A 19,883-nucleotide genomic window follows, 5' to 3' on the forward strand; every position below is an offset into this window, starting at 1 on the left:
GGACAGTGTTCTTGAAGCTATGAACATGAGTCTGACCAAACTGTGGGAGGCAGTGGAAGACAGGAGGGCCTGGTGTGCTCTGGTCTGTGGGGTCACGAAGAGTCGGACATGACTAAACGACCAAACAACAAGATTAAATAGCTTGCCATTTGGAACATGAGAACTATCGGTATCCTGCACAACTGTGTATAGCAAAGGGTGCAATTGGGGACTTAAAAGGCAGTCATTGGGGAAGGTAGTGTAGCATTGGGGCAAACACCGTGTTTGTCTGATATGATGGCCTGACCTTGCAGAAAGCTTAAAGTGGGCCAGGAGACAAACAACTAATTTAGGCTCAGTTTATGAAAGAAAATAAGTAAACAGCACTGAAAACACCCACCCACACCCACCCTCTTGCAATCTTCTCAAATTCCCTTGAGTACCAAGCTTTTGTTTGCTGTGCTTGAGAATCACAGATGCAAACCCCCAGCGAAGCTAGTTGAGCAAGTTCTTTCATTCGTGACAATGAGAGCGAACTCTTCTACTGTTGAAGAGGAACATTTGAGTGGAAAGCAGCATTAGCAAATGGACACAATCTCTCTCTCTCTTTCTCTCTGTCTCTCCGCCCCCCACCCTGCTGACATTATTAGACATTTCACTTCTAAGATACTGAAAGAGAAAATCACAGTGACAAATACCCGCTCTTAAATTAAATACATTATTTCCATCTCTTTCTGGTTAGTGTCTTGTATGCAAGTGTGAAATGCAAACCACTGGCTTCCAGATACTTCCTGATGCTTATTCACAGCAGTGAAGGGTTGTCACAAAGAGTGGGAGTTAAGGGGTAAGTCTGGGAATGGGCTGGAAATCAGGTGAAAGAAACTTCTGCCAGCGTAATCCCATTGCAATCCTATTGTCTTTCCTGGCACTTGGTGATTTATTGCTGCATCTCAGATTGCCAGGGCTTTTTCCTGCCCCCTTAAGCCATGCAACTCTCAGAAACAAGGAATTTACTCGTTTCCTGCTGTAGCGCTTTTCTTTTTAGTTTAGAGCTTAAAAGAAACATTTGGGGCTTTTTAACTTGCAAGGAATAAATGGAACAGACAGTCCATATCCTGGGAACATTGTAAGCTGCTTTATAGAGAGATAGACCATTGGTCCATCTATCGCAGTACCTTGGTTCTCAAACTTAATCCATTCCAAAACTAAAGCGTTCCCAAACCAAGGTGCCCTTTCCCATAGAAAGTAATGCAAAATGGATTAATCTGTTCCAGACTTTTAAAAACAACCCCTAAAACAGCAATTTAACGTGAATTTTACTATCTAACAAGACCATTGATCCATAAAATGAAAGCAGTAAACATTGGTATTGCAGTCACACAATCAATCAATCAATCAATCAATCAGTAGCTGAACTGGGTTCCACACAGTCACAAAAACAAAACAAAAAAGAGCTGCAAAAACAGAACCGCAAAACAAATAGCAAAAACAGACAGACCTCAACGTAACACTCAAAATGGAAGCGTAACACTCAAAACGGAAGTGTGGCACTCAAATTGGAAGTGTGGCACTCAAATTGGAAGCGGTAACACTCAAAACGGAAGTGTGGCACTCAAATCGGAAGCGGTAACACTCAAAATGGAAGCGTAACACTCAAAACGGAAGTGTGGCACTCAAAACGGAGCACGTTTGGCTTCCAAAAATGCTTGCACACCAGAACACTTCCTTCTGGGTTTGCAGTGTTTGGGTTCCAAGTTGTTTAAATACCAAGGCATTTGAGAACCAAGGTAACACTGTATTGCCTGCATGGACTTGCTGTGGCTTCTCTACAGTTTAAAAGAGGGGATATTCCCATCCCTTCCTGGGACCTTCTGCGGAAAAAGTAGATGCTCTATCATTGAGGTATGGCCTTTCCCTCATTCTTCTTCCTACTTCCCAGATACTTCTTCTGCTCTTCCTTTGGGAGGGTGATCTTTTGCTTCTTCCAAGTGTACAGATGGAGCAGCTTAAGCCTGTTCCATTTAATTTTGCAGGCTTTAAGAACGGAAGAAAAGCTCTGCTGGATCAGACCAGGGTCCATTAGTACAGCATCCTGTTCTGACACATGAAAATTACATTATGTACTTCAATTTTATATGTGTTGTTGTTGTTTAGTCGTTTAGTCGTGTCCGACTCTTCGTGACCCCATGGACCAGAGCACGCCAGGCACCTCTGTCCTCCACTACTTCCCGTAGTTTGGTCAAACTCAAGCTGCTAACCTCGAAAACACTATCCAACCATCTCGTCCTCTGTCGTCCCCTTCTCCTTGTGCCCTCCATCTTTCCCAACATCAGGGTCTTTTCCAGGGAGTCTTCCCTTCTCGTGAGGTGGCCAAAGTATTGGAGCCTCAGCTTCACGATCTGTCCTTCCAGTGAGCACTCAGGGCTGATTTCCTTAAGAATGGATGCGTTTGATCTTCTTGCAGTCCATGGGACTCTCAAGAGTCTCCTCCAGCACCATAATTCAAAAGCATCCATTCTTCGGCGATCAGCCTTCTTTATGGTCCAGCTCTCACTTCCATACATCACTACTGGGAAAACCATGGCTTTAACTATACAGACCTTTGTTGGCAAGGTGACGTCTCTACTTCTTAAGATGAATTTTATATGTACTGTTTCCCTAAAATGCTCGTTTTATTGGAACCTGCTTGGCTTTGCCTCATGACCATTGCTGGTCAGTTTTTTTATTTTTTGCAAAAGTTCCTGCAGGATTACATGCTAATTGCGTTGGTGTGGTCTCATCAAAGCCAATGGAACTTGACGTTAAAATATCTGGGCACTGTTGTGGATATTGCTGTAAAGGTTTTTTAGATCTCTGACAAAATGGGAAGTTGTTTTAGAAAATTAATGGAGCTCTATATTTTCTTTAGACCCCTGTGTAACAACAGCACAATAAATTGGTATTGAAATAAAATACAGAAGTGAATTTCTTTTCACACAAGCATAATTGAAAGCAAGTATTTTAAAAGCCTATTAGCTATAAATAACAAGTATCTAACAAAGTAACCATTATTGATTATATGTGGTGGAGACATTAACAGTTCAAGCTAAAATTATTGAGCTCACATGAAAATAAAGAGCTGGGGGTGGACTTTTAGGTCATGACAACCAACCCCAAGATGTTACCTTCCTGTGGCCTTGAAGGTAATGCCTACCACAGAATGCCTTCATGTGAGAATAGGCATGGATAAAATTCTCTGTGCCAAATGCCTGCCGGGCGTTAACTTGGGAAGTGTAGACTTGATTCTGACCAAACTATGCCTCCTAGAGCAAAATATACACCAGGAGGCTTAATTTGGTCAGAATCAAGTCTACACATCCAGAGTTAACCCTAAATGCAGTACTTCCAGTAAAAGCAGAGCCATCAACTTGCCAACAAAGGTCCGTATAGTTAAAGCTATAGTTTTCCCAGTAGTGATGTATGGAAGTGAGAGCTGGACCATAAAGAAGGCTGATTGCTGAAGAATTGATGCTTTTGAATTCTGGTGCTGGAGGAGACTCTTGAGAGTCCCATGGACTGCAAGAAGATCAAACCTCTCCATTCTGAAGGAAATCAGCCCTGAGTGCTCACTGGAAGGACAGATCCTGAAGCTGAGACTCCAAGACTTTGGCCACCTCATGAGAAGAGAAGACTCCTTGGAAAAGACCCTGATGTTGGGAAAGATGGAGGGCACAAGGAGGAGGGGACGGCAGAGGACGAGATGGTTGGATAGTGTTCTTGAAGCTACCAACATGAGTTTGACTAAACTGCGGGACGCAGTGGAAGACAGGAGTGCCTGGCGTGCTCTGGTCCATAGGGTCACAAAGAGTCGGACACGACTAAATGACTAAACAACAACAAGAACAAGTCGCTAAAGGGCCGTGAAAATTTGTGTCCCAGGCTTTATAGACGTGTTTACCCATGTGCTATCGAAAACCAAAGGGGCTCACTGGTTGCCAGATGTGAAATATACGTATTGACATTCTTTTCAGCTCTCCCACCCCACTACTATCATTGGTGTCCCCACACCTTCCTCCTGGAAGCACATTAAAAAAAATGACATAAGGAATTGCCATTTGCAGTAAGCAAGAGGTTTTTTCTGTTTGTTCACACACAACAATTTTTATTTATAGCAGGTCTAGATTTAAGGACCCCAATTCAAATGTTATGGGTGTTACAGAGGCAAGGTGACCAAGTAAGCTACATGAAGAATATAACAGGCCCTCCAATACTGTCACACCTAGGGACAGGATACTGAGGGGAGCAGACCCAGACCCCAGTCTAATGTGTTTTCAGGAGTTTAGCTCACATTTGTGATCCAAGTGGCAGGTGGGCTTCCTGGCTATGGAGCAAGTGTGTTCAGGGATGCCCTTGCCCGGCAAACTATACCATATAGGTACATATACATGATAAAGGTAAAGGTAAAGGGACCCCTGACTGATAGGTCCAGTCATGGCCGACTCTGGGGTTGTGGCGCTCATCTTGCTTTATTGGCCGAGGGAGATGGTGTACAGCTTGCGGGTCATGTGGCCAGCATGACTAACCTGCTTCTGGTGAACCAGAGCAGCACACGGAAATGCCGTTTCCCTTCCCACTGGAGCGGTACCTATTGATCTACTTGCACTTTGAGGTGCTTTCGAACTGCTAGGTTGGCAGGAGCAGGGACCGAGCAACGGGAGCTCACCCCTTCGTGGGGATTCAAACCGCCGACCTTCACTCTGATCGGCAAGTCCTAGGCTCTGTGGTTTAGACCACAGCACCACCTGCGTCCCACATATACATGATACATACCAAACAAAAAAACAACAAAAAACTGAAGAGCAGAATCTTTTAGTTTCATGCAGTTTTTAAAAGTTTTCTCTACAAGAAGTGCCGTTTGATAATTGCCTTTATCAAAATTGCTGTGAATAAAGGATTTAGCATTAACTCATGCTAGCTGAGGTATCGAAGATATAAATATGTTTTAGGGGTTTGTCCCCATGATACATTTCCTGACCTGACAGGTAGCTATTTCCTTCTTTCTTAGATAAACACCATGTGAATGGAAACAGCATGGTCGAACCTTTTCCAGAGGGAACACAAATGGCAATATTTGGTAAGTTTTTCTATTATTAATAATCTTGACTATCAGTACAGCTCTTTGTGTGTGCTCTATAAAATTATTTACAATTATTATTCCACTTGGTTGTTGTTAGAATTCCCAACTCCTTGGTGGCTCATTCAAGATGACGGAGTGACCTTCATGGCTGAGCAGGGACTTGAATCCAAATGTGGCAAACCTTGTAACCTTGGCTATCATTCACGGTTGGTTTTTTGTTTTTGAGAGAAACAAGCCATGAGCTCATGTTTAGATGACGCAACAAGCCAAGGCTTGTGAGTTGTTGCTCCTAGTGTGGAGGAGGAGGACTTTTGGGCAATGAGCACACAATGGTTTAAATGTGACATGTGAATGCAGCCATACATTTTTATTGATTTTACTTCTTATAAATTGCTCGGTTACAAGTCCTTCCTTCTGCTTTTGAGAGTTACGAGTCAATATATTTCGGTTTGGGATCTGGGAGCAACCAGGACCTCTCTGAGCATTCAGTTGATCATTGATTTTTAATCATTGATTAAAAAAAGAAGTAATCACTGGTATAGATAAAAGGATTAAAAGTTCAGGAGACATTTCAATATATATGCTCACTGATGCTCATGCACACCTCCCTAACCAAACAATGCTTTCTCGTTTTTTAGATCAGTTGCATCTTCTAAATACTTTAAACTTAATTCTTTTTCAGTTCATTATACTTATAATCATTTGCACTGGAAAACATATTGAGAGTAAATTTTTTGGATTGAAAATGTTCAATTTTTGTTCTGATGTGTTCACCTTTTACACTAGGCAAATTGTTACACGAGGCATGGAGAAGCAACAGAATTGGGCTCTAGATTCCTTCAAAACAACTTCAGTTACTGTGACATTACCAAGGACATTTTTGAAGTACGCTGTACAATAATACGGGAAACTGTCCTTGATTGAGGTTGCATTAGCATTCTCTTATTTCAAAGGATCACATATTTATCTTTTTATGCTTCCTCTCTGATTTTTGTTCTTGGAGAAAAGGGCAATGCAACTGTAAACTCTTGAGTGTATGTGTAGGTCCTGTTTATGCTCTCTTTCATGGTCTTTCCCCCAAGGTACCATGATTTGTATTTTTCATTCTGACATTTTGCAGTTTATGTTTTATTTTTCATCTGCTCAGCTTGTATCTTCTTTATCCGTCTCAATGCGCGTTGAGTTTGATGTCAGTGCAAATTGCTTTTCAAAAGAGACTTTTTGATCTGCAGAATACTCTTTTCAGAAGCATAGCATTCTTCCTAGAAGTGTAAAATTCTTAAAATATTCTCCCTGGAGTAGTTGTAGGGACAGACCACCTGCTTGGGTTCAATGCAGAGTTAGATAAACATATATGTTCTATATCTTGTCATTTCTGTTCCTCTGTTGCAGAAGGGACTTCCATAACTAAGGGATGAGGTATGCTGTGTGGTATTGGTGTGCCCCAATAATATTGCCCTTGGAAATGATTGGCTCATCAGAACACAGTCTGAGACAGTGGGCCATATCTTTCTATGTCTATATGTGTGCATGTATGTACATACAGGGGATGCGGGTGGCACTGTGGGTTAAACCACAGAGCCTAGGGCTTCTAGGTCCTCTGCCTTACCAAACTTAACTGCCCATTTCAGGTTTCACAAAGGCATCAGACAAAGGTAGAGCAGAGGTGAAGAGGCAATAACAGCCCCTTATGCTTTGTACCATGGGTAGGCAAACTAAGGCCTGGGGGTCGGATCCGGCCCAATCACCTTCTCAATCCAGTCTGCGGGCGGTCCGGGAATCAGCGTGTTTTTACATGAGTAGAATGTGTGCTTTTATTTACAATGCATCTCTGGGTTATTTGTGGGGCATAAGAATTCGTTCATGGGACGCGGGTGGCGCTGTGGGTTAAAGCACAGAGCCTAGGACTTGCCGATCAGAAGGTTGGTGGTTTGAATCCCTGTGACGGGGTGAGCTCCCGTTGCTTGGTCCCTGCTCCTGCCAACCTAGCAGTTCGAAAGCACGTCAAAGTGCAAGTAGATAAATAGGTCCTGCTCCGGCGGGAAGGTAAACGGCATTTCCGTGCGCTGCTCTGGTTCGCCAGAAGCGACTTAGTCATGCTGGCCACATGACCCAGAAGCTGTACGCCAGCTCCCTCGGCCAATAAAGCGAGATGAGCACCGCAACCGCAGAGTCGGCCTGAACCCTAATGGTCAAGGGTCCCTTTACCTTTATGTACACACAGTGTATGTGCAACATTTCTCTGAAATGCGCAGCTTTCGTGTCATTCCAAGGTACTTGTTCACGGAGGACACCTGGCCTCTGGCACACTGTGCTTTGCTGCAGTTCACCAGCCGATTACTTTCCAGGTGTTTGGGGAGAAAAAGGAAGAGAGCTCCAGATGCACCGAAGGATGTTTCATTGAACCCCAGGCTTCGCTGGGCTGAATAAAACATGTCTTTGTCTACCTGGAGGTCTCCATGCTTCTTTTCTAGAATTGGTGCCGCCTTATTTCCTCCCCTCATGTTTTTGCAGCCTGAGGCAGGGAGCAAAGTTCCTTGTTGCCCACAGGATGCAGCTGGTTGGGTGAACTTGCTGATGCATGCTTGCTTTATCGTGACTTGTGAGGAGTCTGTTGAGCGTATGCTTATATATTTGGTATTTGGTTGGATTAACTGGCCTTTCCAACTCGACAATTCTATAAAGAACTGTAAGATCCGGTAGAACTCAAACTCCATCCCTGTGGGCTCATGGCTCACTCTCTTTGACACTGCTGGGATCTTTTGCCTGCTGCTGAGTTCTAGAGCAGCCTTTCCTTTATTCCATTCCACAGAACGGTGTTGTTGTTATTTAGTCGTGTCCGACTCTTCGTGACCCCCTGGACCAGAGCACGCCAGGAACTCCTGTCTTCCACTGCCCCCCACAGTTTGGTCAAACTCATGCTGGTAGCTTTGAGAACACTGTCCAACCATCTCGTCCTTTGCTGTCCCCTTCTCCTTGTGCCCTCCATCTTTCCCAACATCAGGGTCTTTTCCAGGGAGTCTTCTCTTCTCATGAGGTGGCCAAAGTCTTGGAGCCTCAGCTTCAGGATCTGTCCTTCCAGTGAGCACTCAGGGCTAATTTCCTTAAGAATGGATACGTTTGATCTTCTTGCAGTCTGTGGGACTCTCAAGAGTCTCCTCCAGCACCAACCACAGAACAGTAGAATGGTGTTTCTCTCTCCCCCACCCCATACCAGGCAGTTCAGAGTATCTGTTCCCACCACCCTTTGACTTTGAACCTGCCTGGCAAATAAGATCTTTATTGGGCACCCTTCTCAAGGTGCTCTTGCCATTTGAGGTTAGGAAGGGTGGTGACTGGAGATAGTAGTAGTAGTAGTAGTAGTAATAATAATAATAATAATAATATATTATTTATACCCCACCCATTTGGCTGGGCTTCCCCAGCTACTCTGGGCGGCTTCCAACAAAATATTAAAATACCGTAGTACATCAAACATTAAAAGCTTCCCCAAACAGGGCTGCCTTCAGATGTCTTCTAGAAGTCTGGTAGTTGTTCTTCTCTTTGACAAATCTGGTGGGAGGGCATTCCACAGGGTGGGTGCCACTACCGAGAAGGCCCTCTGCCTGGTTCCCTGTAACTTGGCTTCTCACAGGGAGGGAACCGCCAGAAGGCCCTTGGCACTGGACCTCAGTGTCCGGGTAGAACGACGGGTAAAAATACATTCTGTCAGTACAAGCATATCTGCTTGCCCAACTGAATGACCTCCCTTCTCCTCCTCCTTTGTATTTTTCTGGAGGTTCCCTTGACTCTCCCAAGCCAATTTTGGGGATGGTGTGAGGGGATGAGTGGGGAAAGCCCTACTGCTGGCTCCTGCTAGGGATACTACTTAGTTGAATCCACTCCAGAGTTTTTTCAGTGGTAGTACCCTGACCATGGGGCTCCCCTGCCCTGAAGCAAGCATTCCTGTTGCCTTCATATTTTATGCAGCAGCAGAAGTCCAGCATCTCTTTGGCATGCACTCTCCAGTCTCCTTTGGAGGAGAGTGTATCACACAATCTGGGGGAAAAAACCACAACCCTCACTTTGTCTGTTAATTGACTCAAGTGGGATGCATTCTCTGGAAGTAGATGATCAGTTTTGATGCTGGGATTCTATGTTCATGATATTGTTGTGTCTGGAGAACTTTTCAATGTCCCCAATGCTGCCTAGAACTGGCAAAAGTGTACAAATGATTCCTAGGTAGTTTCGAATCCAGGCACTGCTTTGGGCCAGTTCTCCTGAGCTTCAGCTGTCAGATTTAATCACATACCTTCAAGCTATTCTCTGGGCCGTGGACATGGCCACAGTGGTCAGCGGTCTATTAATCAGTTGCAGAGGTAGTGATAACTCCCCAGGGAAGGCTAACTGAACATGCTTATTTTCCCAGGCATTCTGACATGTTGTTTTTAGCCCTGTTTGAGGGTCCTAATCTTGTTTTACCACCTGAAAGTACCGGACATTGCTTGGGAATTCCAAGAAACCAAAGAATACTGAGAATCATAAATGGGTAATATAATTGGTTAGTTTCTGCCCCACCCTCTGGGGTGACCCAGGAAACACCTGACCTGGATCTGGCCCGATATCAGTTGGGGGTGGGGTGGAGCTAATGCTTAATTGGGTTTTTATTTTATTTTACAAAAGCCTATACAGTGGGGGAAGGAGGCACTGTGTCTTCTCCCCGGCTCCCAACCACACTGCATAGAGCAGGAGGGTTCAATCCTGCTAGGTCTTGCTTTGCAAGTGTGTACTGGTACTGTTTGGGAAATTGTTTTGTGACCCAGAATACAATTCCGCACAGTCTCTGTTCAGTTCTTTTTATACAATGCTGGATACAGAATATTCTGGATGTACAATTATTCTTAGATTGTCATCATATTGTCTCTTTGTTTTTAGTACATTTCAACCAGCAACAAAGGTAGGAGCCGGCCAGAGTACATGACTTAGTTTGAAGTTGGTTTCTGAAGTATCAAAGGAAGGCCATACCTTTGTAATCCGTTTGATGGCGGGTACGGCTTTGTTCTGTTAACTGAGCTTTCAAAGAATCTTTGAAATTGGCAGAAGGCAGCAGAGCTCTTCTGATTCACTCCTAGAGAGGACCTGGCCTGAAACACTTTTGAAACAGGAAAAGCAAAAAGAGGAAGAAAAGAATGCACCACAGGATGTCCAGTAGAACCCAGCCCTAAAAATAAAAGATGGAAAGCAAAAAACAAACCCTAAACCCATTTGGAGTCGTAGTTTAACTTTTGGGGCCAGTGGGCCCATTTTGAATTTTGAGAAACTGCTCTGGGTTGCCAGTTGCATAGTTGTTGCCTTGGAATGTGGCATCACACAAAATGGCTGCCATGGGGGCGCAGCATAACACAAAATGGCTGGCACGTTTAAAAGAGAAGAAAATGAGACTGGATAGAGGAAGCAGCTGCCTCTTCTGCCCAGCTGGCAGCAACAGCATCCTCAGCATGCAGGGGTACCATTCTTTTCAATTAAGTGGCTGGCAGGCAGCAGCAGCAGCAGTGGTGTGGGCAAAGATGTCACTGCTCCTTATGAGAGCTGCTACACCACTGAGCCTACCTAGTGGCCGTGAAGGCAGCAAAGAAGGCATACTTTCCTGCCTCCATTGCACCCTCATTGTGCTGTCCAGCAGAGCTTTTCTGGGTAGTGTGGGGCCTTTTCCTTGCGCCCTCCATCTTTCCCAACATCAGGGTCTTTTCCAGGGAGTCTTCTCTTCTCATGAGGTGGCCAAAGTACAGTGGTGCCTCGCAAGACGAAAATAATCCATTCCGCGAGTCTCTTCGTCTTGAGGTTTTTTAGTCTTGCGAAGCAAGACCATTAGCGGCTTAGCGGATTAGCGCTAATAGTGGCTTAGCGGGCTTAGCGGATCAGCTGATAAACGGCTTAGCGGATCAGCTGATAAGCGGCTTAGCGGCTTAGCGGATCAGCTGTTGAGCGGCTTAGCGGATCAGCTTATTAGCGGCTTAGCGGATCAGCTGTTAAGCGGCTTAGCGGCTTGGGAAAAGGGGGGGGGGGGAAGAAAAAAACCCCTGCAGGAACTCGCAAGACATTTTCGTCTTGCAAAGCAAGCCCATAGGAAATTCATTTTGCGAAGCACCTCCAAAACGGAAAACTCTTTCGTCTAGCGGGTTTTCCGTCTTGCGAGGCATTCGTCTTGCGGGGCACCACTGTATTGCAGCCTCAGCTTCAGGATATAAGTCGTCTTTATTCTAGCATGTTATAACTCGTCTTTATTCTAACATCATTAATGAAGCTAGCACCTACTGGCTGCCATCCAAAAGCAGTTGAACTTTTGGGTTTCTTCTAGACATCTGAAGGGATAATAATAATAATAATAATAATAATAATAATAATAATAATAAATTTTATTTATATCCCGCCCTCCCCAGCTGAAGCTGGGCTCAGGGCGGCTAACAACAATAAAACAGTACAAAAGTACAACACAAACAACACTCTAAAATCATTCATTATAAAATTAATTCAAATCAAGCCACTGGCAACCATTGGGCCAGGGCTCCACGAAGATTGCCGAGGGAGGGAGTCAGGCTGTGCCCTGGCCAAAGGCCTGGTGGAACAGCTCTGTCTTGCAGGCCCTGCGGAAAGATGTCAAGTCCCTCAGGGCCCTAGTCTCTTGGGACAGAGTGTTCCACCGGATCGTGGCCATGGCCGAAAAAGCCCTGGCTCTAGTTGAGGCCAGCCTAACTTCTCTGTGGCCTGGGACCTTCAAGATGTTTTTATTTGAAGACCGTAAGTTTTTCTGTGGGACATACCAGGAGAGGCGGTCCCGTAGGTACGAGGGTCCTAGTCCATATAAGGCTTTAAAGGTTAAAACCAGCACCTTAAACCTGATCCTGTACTCCACCGGGAGCCAGTGCAGCTGGTATAGCACCGGGTGAATGTGATCTCGCAGCGAAGACCCGTAAGGAGTCTCGCTGCAGCATTCTGCACCCGCTGGAGTTTCTGGGTCAGTCTCAAGGGCAGCCCCACGTAGAGCGAGTTACAATAATCCAGTCTGGAGGTGACCGTCGCGTGGATCACAGTGGCTAGGTCAGGGCGAGAGAGGTAAGGAGCCAACTGCTTAGCTTGGCGGAGATGGAAAAATGCCGCCTTTGTTATAGCTGCAATCTGTGCCTCCATGGAAAGGGAGGTGTCGAAGATTACACCCAAACTCTTAATGGACGGTGCTGGCACTAATTGCACCCCCGCAAGAGATGGGAGTTGCCCCCCCAATCCCATATCGTCCCGTCCCAGCCACAGGACCTCTGTCTTCGAAGGATTTAGCTTCAACCGGCTCCCACGTAACCATCCAGCCACAGCTTCCAAACATCTGGTCAGTGTGTCTGGGGCCGAGTCAGGATGGCCATCCATCAACAGATAGAGTTGGGTGTCATCAGCATATTGATGGCAACCCAGCCCAAAACTCCGGACAAGCTGGGCGAGGGGGCGCATAAAGATGTTGAAAAGCATCGGGGAGAGTATCGCACCCTGAGGTACTCCACACACCAAGGAGTGGCGTGATGACAATTCCCCCCCAAGCGCCACCCTCTGCCCCCGACCAGATGAATTTCATAGGGAAGTGGCACCCCTTCCCTGTCCCAAGGATCACAAAGAACAGCAAAGCCCACTTTCTCAGGTCTGTGCTAAGAAGTAGATACCACCATAGAGCTCATGAAGCCCACTTTCGATATGTAGGACTTCTGATTCAAGGAAGGACACAAAAAGACACTTTTCCTTGCTTCCACTTGAAGCCTTTCCCCTAGTTAAGTTGGCTTTTTTTTTTAAGGTAATGACTCACAGGGCAAGAGACTGCAGGGTGAATGGATTCAAGATGGTCCGTTCTGTCTGCTGTTTAATTTGTTGTTTGCTTTGAGCATTCAGCTTCAAAGGGAGAATTTTCAGGCCAGGCCCTGTTTATATTTAGATATTTGCTAACTCTTAATTGCAGATAATTTGAATTGGTGAAGCTCTTGTTAAAATTAGTGGAGTTCTGTTGAGTTGAAGCTCTGACTTAATGGCTAGCTGGCCATGTCAGTGAATAAATATTTCATTTTGGTGTGCACTTTGAATATTATTTTCATGCATAAATTGACTAGCCTAGAGAGGGTCCCCCCCCCCTCAAATTCCTGTATGATCTCTAATTTAGTTAATTATTGCTCTGCCACCTTTAAAGATTGCAGATGCCAGGAAGCAGAACATTAAATGAATGTTTGCCATTAATACAAATTATTGTGTTTTGACAGTTTGTTAATCAGCTAAAAGAAAATTATGCTGTAAAAATATGTACAATTGCCATTTAACCAACCCTAAGGCTTTTACATGGATGGGGATTCTCGTCCCTAAAGGCTGTGCATTTTGAAATCCTTTTTTTTTTAAAGGAAATGGGCCATCTAAAGTGTGAAAGAATTAGGTTTTTGTTTTATTTCAAGAAAAGCATGTGTTCATGACGACTGCCAGAGCATCTTACTAGGTTGCCATTGAAGAGTTCCTTTCCCTCCCATTGGATCAAAGGGTCTGCTCAGATTCTTCCTTGTTACATAGGGGAAGTGTGATCCTATTGGTACTACTGATAAACTTTTGACGCAGCTGCCCTCCAAATCCTTCTGGTCCTCCTGAAGTAATATCCTACTGAGGATATTAATTGACGGACTGATACCAGACAATGACTCCATGCAACAACTGGTCTTTCCCTTGGGTTATATCTTATAGCAGGGGGAGAATGGTGCCAGTCACAAAATAGCTGCCACGGGGCATAGCATAATTCAAAATGGCTGCCATAGGGAGATTTTCTTTTTAAATGGAAACTCGGACTCTGGGGAACCTGCCCAGGCACACCAGTGAGGATCTGAGCCCTGTCATAGTGGCACCAGTTTTGACAGAGCTTTTTTATTTTTAATGTTCTTAAATGTATAGTAATTCTTTCTTTTTCTTTCCCTTTTAATTTTTATTTTTTTACAGAGTTTTTGATAGCAGTTTGGAAGACAGGGTTCCCTTCTCTTGAATTTATTGTTGTTGGTTTTGTTTTGTTTTGTTTTTCTTAAATAGTTTATGTTTTATATTTTTAGCTGTGTGGTATGGGACGCGGGTGGCGCAAGGGACGCGGGCTTGGCGCTGTGGGTAAAAGCCTCAGCGCCTAGGGCTTGCCGATCGAAAGGTCGGCGGTTCGAATCCCCGCGGCGGGGTGCGCTCCCGTTGCTCGGTCCCAGCGCCTGCCAACCTAGCAGTTCGAAAGCACCTCCGGGTGCAAGTAGATAAATAGGGACCGCTTACTGGCGGGAAGGTAAACGGTGTTTCCGTGTGCTGCGCTGGCTCGCCAGATGCAGCTTTGTCACGCTGGCCACGTGACCCGGAAGTGTCTCCGGACAGCGCTGGCCCCCGGCCTCTTGAGTGAGATGGGCGCACAACCCTAGAGTCTGTCAAGACTGGCCCGTACGGGCAGGGGTACCTTTACCTTTACCTTTATGGCACATTGAATATGCTCTTTTAGGCATTCATAACAAGAATGCGTTCTATTTTGTTCCATACAGGGATGGGCTGCTTCTGGGGAGCGGAGAGGAAATTTTGGCGACAGAAAGGAGTCTACTCAACTCAAGTGGGCTATGCTGGAGGACACACCCCAAATCCCACCTATGAAGAGGTCTGTTCAGGTAGGGCTGACTTTTTCATGGATTATAAGCCTTTTTCTGAAGCACTGTGATGTAAGTACCCCCCCCCCCCAAACAAACAGGTTGCTAAGACTAATCTATAGAAGGAAGATTAGTGGCATATAAGCATGCGGACTTGCCTCTCACCAACCCAGAACATTGATCTTTCTACATAGACCAGGGCTTCCTACTCTGGCCTGCCAAGGATTTAGGCAGAAAAGCCTTTGGCAGCTCAGCTATCAAGAGGTCCATTTAGCTGGAGGTGCAGGCCAGGGATTGAATCCGTGACCTTCAGTATGGAAACCAAGTGTTCAAATGCTGAGCTGTGGCTGGGCTCTGTGTGCGCTCCGCACTGAAAGGCGTAAATAAAATAAGTGTTCCATCAAAGGAACCCAGATTTGGTGCCAAGAAAAGGGAGAATTCCGTAACCCATTTTGACAGTGAAGCGCAGATTTATTTGTTTTGCCTAGTGCTCTGCTTACATGGGATTGTGGGAACTGTGGCAATGTGCCCGGCAAATACCCCCATTCCCTGGTAATGTTTTGCATTGGGGATTGCATACAATCTGCAAGGTTAGGAAACTTCCTTTCGCAATAAGTCACTTGTTGTTGTTGTTTAGTCGTTTAGTCGTGTCCAACTTTTTGTGACCCCATGGACCAGAGCACGCCAGGCACTCCTGTCTTCCACTGCCTCCCGCAATTGGGTCAAACTCATGCTGGTAGCTTCGAGAACACTGCCCCACCATCTCGTCCTCTGTCGTCCCCTTCTCCTTGTGCCCTACATCTTTCCCAACACCAGGGTCTTTTCCAGGGAGTCTTCTCTTCTCATGAGGTGGCCAAAGTCTTGGAGCCTCAGCTTCAGGATCTGTCCTTCCAGTGAGCACTCAGGGCTGATTTCCTTCAGAATGGATCGGTTTGATCTTCTTGCAGTCCATGGGACTCTCAAGAGTCTCCTCCAGCACCACAATTCAAAAGCATCCATTCTTCGGCGATCAGCCTTCTTTATGGTCCAGCTCTCACTTCCATGCTTAATTCTGGGAAAACCATGGCTTTAACTATACGGACCTTTGTTGGCAAGGTGATGTCTCTGCTTTTTAAGATGCTGTCTAGGTTTGTCATTGACCTTAAGTCACAGCACGATCATTTGTGGGTCTTGACCTGCTAGTAGAAGACCAGTATCTCAAGGTGCTACGTCGTCCTTGGTTTCCTGTGGGTGCAAGGGGCCAACCCAGCTGCCCTGGAAATCCAAGAAGTCATTGGAATGACTGGAGTGTTGTTACGACTGCAAAATGGGGAAAAGCCATAGAGTATCTGCTTTGCATGCAGGAAAAGAAGCTCATGTCAAAAACCATGGAGAGTCCCTGCCAGTCAGATAATGCTGAGTTAGATGGACCAATGGGCAGACTCAGCATAACTTGACTTCTTATGCAATCCGAGGGTTGTGCGCTAGGAGCTTGTAAAATATGGCATTAGAGACTGGGTGCACTTGTATTTTTCTCGGACATAAAGGATGCAATGGTTGTGGCCTAGCCTCTGTGCCATAACAGCTGTGATGTAATTCAGCCATCAGGAGCAGGGGTCAGCAAACTTTTTCAGCAGGGGGCCGGTCCACTGTCCCTCAGACCTTGTGGAGGGCTGGACTATTTTTTTTTTTGGGGGGGGGGGGTGAACGAATTCCAATGCCCCACAAATAACCCAGAGATGCATTTTAAAATAAAAGGGCACGTTCTACTCATATAAAAACACCAGGCAGGCCCCACAAATAACCCAGAGATGCATTTTAAATAAAAGGACACATTCTACTCATGTAAAAACATGCTGCTTCACAGACCGTCGGCGGGCTGGATTTAGAAGGCAATTGGGCTGGATCTGGCCCCCGGGCCTTAGTTTGCCTACCCATGATCAGGAGTAACAGAGTGCCTTGGGCTTGCACAGAATATCTCTAAAAATACGATGTTTTGGTATCAGAAACTACAAAAGTGATCATCTTACACAAACTCTGCCTGAAAGCAAAATAATCCGTGCCCAAATTTTTTTATCTACAACACACTTGAAAACCTTCTAAGATTAATTGACCCCATTTTGATTGCCATGCGCTATTAGCAGAAACTAGGAGCAAACATGAGTTATTATATATATGATTTTAAGAATAGTTAGTGCACAGCACCTTTTCTGGTGGCAAGATGGATGCCACGTTGCATTGAACTGAAGGAGCAATCGGCCTGCTCAGATTTCTGAAGCCAATAAGTACTCTGATAGGGAATTATTTTTACATCACAGTAAATTGTCCTACAGATGCAAATTTGAAAAGGCATTTGCAATGGATAAGTGTTTGGGCTATTTCCAGTGCATTTTACTCAATACACAAATACACATTTTTTGGCAAGCATTATGTGAAACTCATGATGTTCATTCAGTACGAAACATCTCTTCATAGTTTGCTTACAGATGTTCAGAACAATTCTTTGTTTATCAATGTATTCATAAGCTACTTGAAATCTGCACATCTCAAGTGGAACTGAAATCTGATGGAGGCAGAAAGTACTTGGTGGTTTATCAGCTGCTTCACTGCAATTACCTCCGCCCGCACTTCTTGAAATCAGAATGTTTTTACATTATATTTCTGATTCATACTTGGGGTATGCAACCATGTAATTTCCCGGAATTTAGGGTAGCTTTTTAAAAAAGTAATTATATGGGGAAACATGTGCTTTAAATATTATTTATCATCGTGTTACCCCGAAAGTCATTTGGTTGGCCTGTTTTAAATCTTGTCACCCTCTGATGGTTTTTCTTAACAGCTGTCAGTTTATCTTTTAATATGCGTGAGTGATCTTTGAAAATTAATAGCAATTTAAATATATGCATCCTGCCATTAGCTTTGTTGCCATGATACCTACGGCATTGTGTGACAAATTATGCTGGTCACACAATTAGCTTTTTGGGGGCGACCCACCTGATCGTGTTCTTTGTGGTTGGCTTTTCCTTTGATAATCCTAGTCTAAAAGCTACTTTAGATATTACTGTGGAGTGCATGAAGAGAAGGAGTAATGAGATTGCCACTCAAGTAACCCAGTGTCCTTGGTTAATGTTTCTAAGAATTTTTAAGGATTTGTGGAGGCGACACAAACACTATCTTGAACAATGCTTTTCTCTGTTCTACCTTCCCTTATTGATGGGAAGAAACTCAAGGCCTCTTCTGCAGGTTCAGCTTCATTTGGAGAAGAGTGCATTGGATACATAGCATACCTTTCCGGAAAAAGTAGGGAAGGCTCAGAGGGTGATAGTGCCAAGGCAGAATGGAACCATGGCCCCCGATTCCATTGAGTTCAGAGCACCTGTTGAAGATGAATTTTCCACTATCCAACCATGTCCAACTCAGTATAAGTTTTATATTGTGTTGTTTTATATTTTTGTCATCATTTATTGTGCAGTTTTACTATTTGTACACTGCTTTGGAATCCCACCTTGGGATCCCACCTTGAGCAGGTGGAAAACTATTTATTTGTATAAAAAAAATATGCAGCCCTTCAGCAAAAATTCCCAGGGCAGGTTACAATAATGGAATCGCCTGGGCTTTCTGCAACAAAAGAATTGTCACTGCTAATAATTCAGCATAGCACTGCTATATAAAGGTAAAGGGACCCCTGACCATTAGGTCCAGTCGTGACCGACTCTGGGGTTGCGACGCTCATCTCGCTTTATTGGCCAAGGGAGCCGGCGTACAGCTTCCGGGTCATGTGGCCAGCATGACTAAGCCGCTTCTGGCGAAACAGAGCAGCGCACGGAAATGCCGTTTACCTTCCTGCCAGAGTGGTACCTATTTATTTACTTGCACTTCGATGTTCTTTCGAACTGCTAGGTTGGCAGCAGCATGGACCGAGCAACGGGAGCTCACCCCGTCATGGGGATTTGAACCGCCGACCTTTTGATACCTAACAATAGATTACACTGTTCTGTTCTGTTTGTAATTGTTTTATAATATAATATACAACTATAAAACAATTATAAACAGAACAGAACAGTGTAATCTACTGTTAAGTGCATCTTCTACTTGGGGTGGAAACTGTACAATGAAAGTGCCAGATGTACGTCTGTGAGGAGGTAGTTTCACAATTTAGGTGCTGTCGCAGAGAAAATCCTCTTCTGGATTGTCATTCCTTGCGTTTAAGAGGGTGGTCAAACTACCAAAAGTATCTGGACCCGTCCAGGTCATCCATCCTGGTCTCGGTTATACACTTCAGGGCAGCCCCCTAGTCCACATTCAAATCGTGAATGACATGTGTGTTATTCCGGACAGACCTGTCTAGAGAGAGTTAGAGTTGCTGTCCTATACTACCTGGAATAGGTGTAACTTGGCCATCAATACAGTCGTACCTTGGAAGTCGAATGGAATCCATTCCAGAAGTCTTCCAAAATGTCCGGAAACCAAAGCGCGGCTTCTCATTGGCTGCAGGGAGCTCCTGCAGCCAATCAGAAGCCGTGGTAGCCCCATTGGACGTTCCGGTTCCAAAGAACGTTCACAGACAAGAACACTCACTTCTGGGTTTGCTGCGCTCGGGAGCCAAAACGTCCGAGTACCAAGGCGTTTGGGATCCAAGGTACAACTGTTTATGAAATTGGCTCCAGGCAGTTGCTTACTTAGAAAGCTTGTCCAGTGTCCCAACCACTGCTTTATATCTTGTCAATTAAAAACCATGCTTATATACACAAGTGCACAATAGCAGTGGCATGTAAAAAAATTTCCTTAAGGAAGTACATGACACTCCCTGTGTTAATTACCACTTTCTGAGCAGAATAAAGAAAATGAGGAGTGCAAAGTTTTTTCTCTCTCCCCTCCAGTTTCACCTATCCTGTACGTGGGATGTCCCCACCCCCATTAGGAAAATTCAACTATCATATAACTTAGAGAAAAAGACATCACTGTCCTGGCGATATAACTGAGACGTCATTATACCTTGCCAGATCACCTAGCTTTCTGTGATGGTTTCGTTGCATAATTAAACTACAAACATTATCCTCATTTTCTATGGCTTCTAAGGATACCTGAAGGTTTTTGAGAACAGACTCTGAAGGAGATCACAAGATTAAAGTCTTCAGACAGTAATGAGTGTGGTT

At 44.8% G+C, this 19,883-nt stretch overlaps 1 protein-coding gene across 3 annotated transcripts in view; it reads left to right on the top strand.

Annotated features, from left to right (window-relative positions):
• Positions 1-19,883, top strand: part of MSRA (methionine sulfoxide reductase A) — a 197,712-nt gene that overhangs the window by 70,176 nt on the left and 107,653 nt on the right. For all 3 annotated transcript variants that reach the window (XM_028725205.2, XM_028725204.2, XM_028725202.2), the window contains exons 2-3: positions 5,024-5,092; positions 14,650-14,769. In XM_028725205.2, coding sequence (XP_028581038.2) covers positions 5,024-5,092; positions 14,650-14,769 — 189 coding nt within the window. The remainder of the gene's footprint in view (positions 1-5,023; positions 5,093-14,649; positions 14,770-19,883) is intronic.

The sequence above is a fragment of the Podarcis muralis genome, chromosome 3 (assembly GCF_964188315.1).
Source record: "Podarcis muralis chromosome 3, rPodMur119.hap1.1, whole genome shotgun sequence".
NCBI lineage: Eukaryota > Metazoa > Chordata > Lepidosauria > Squamata > Lacertidae > Podarcis > Podarcis muralis.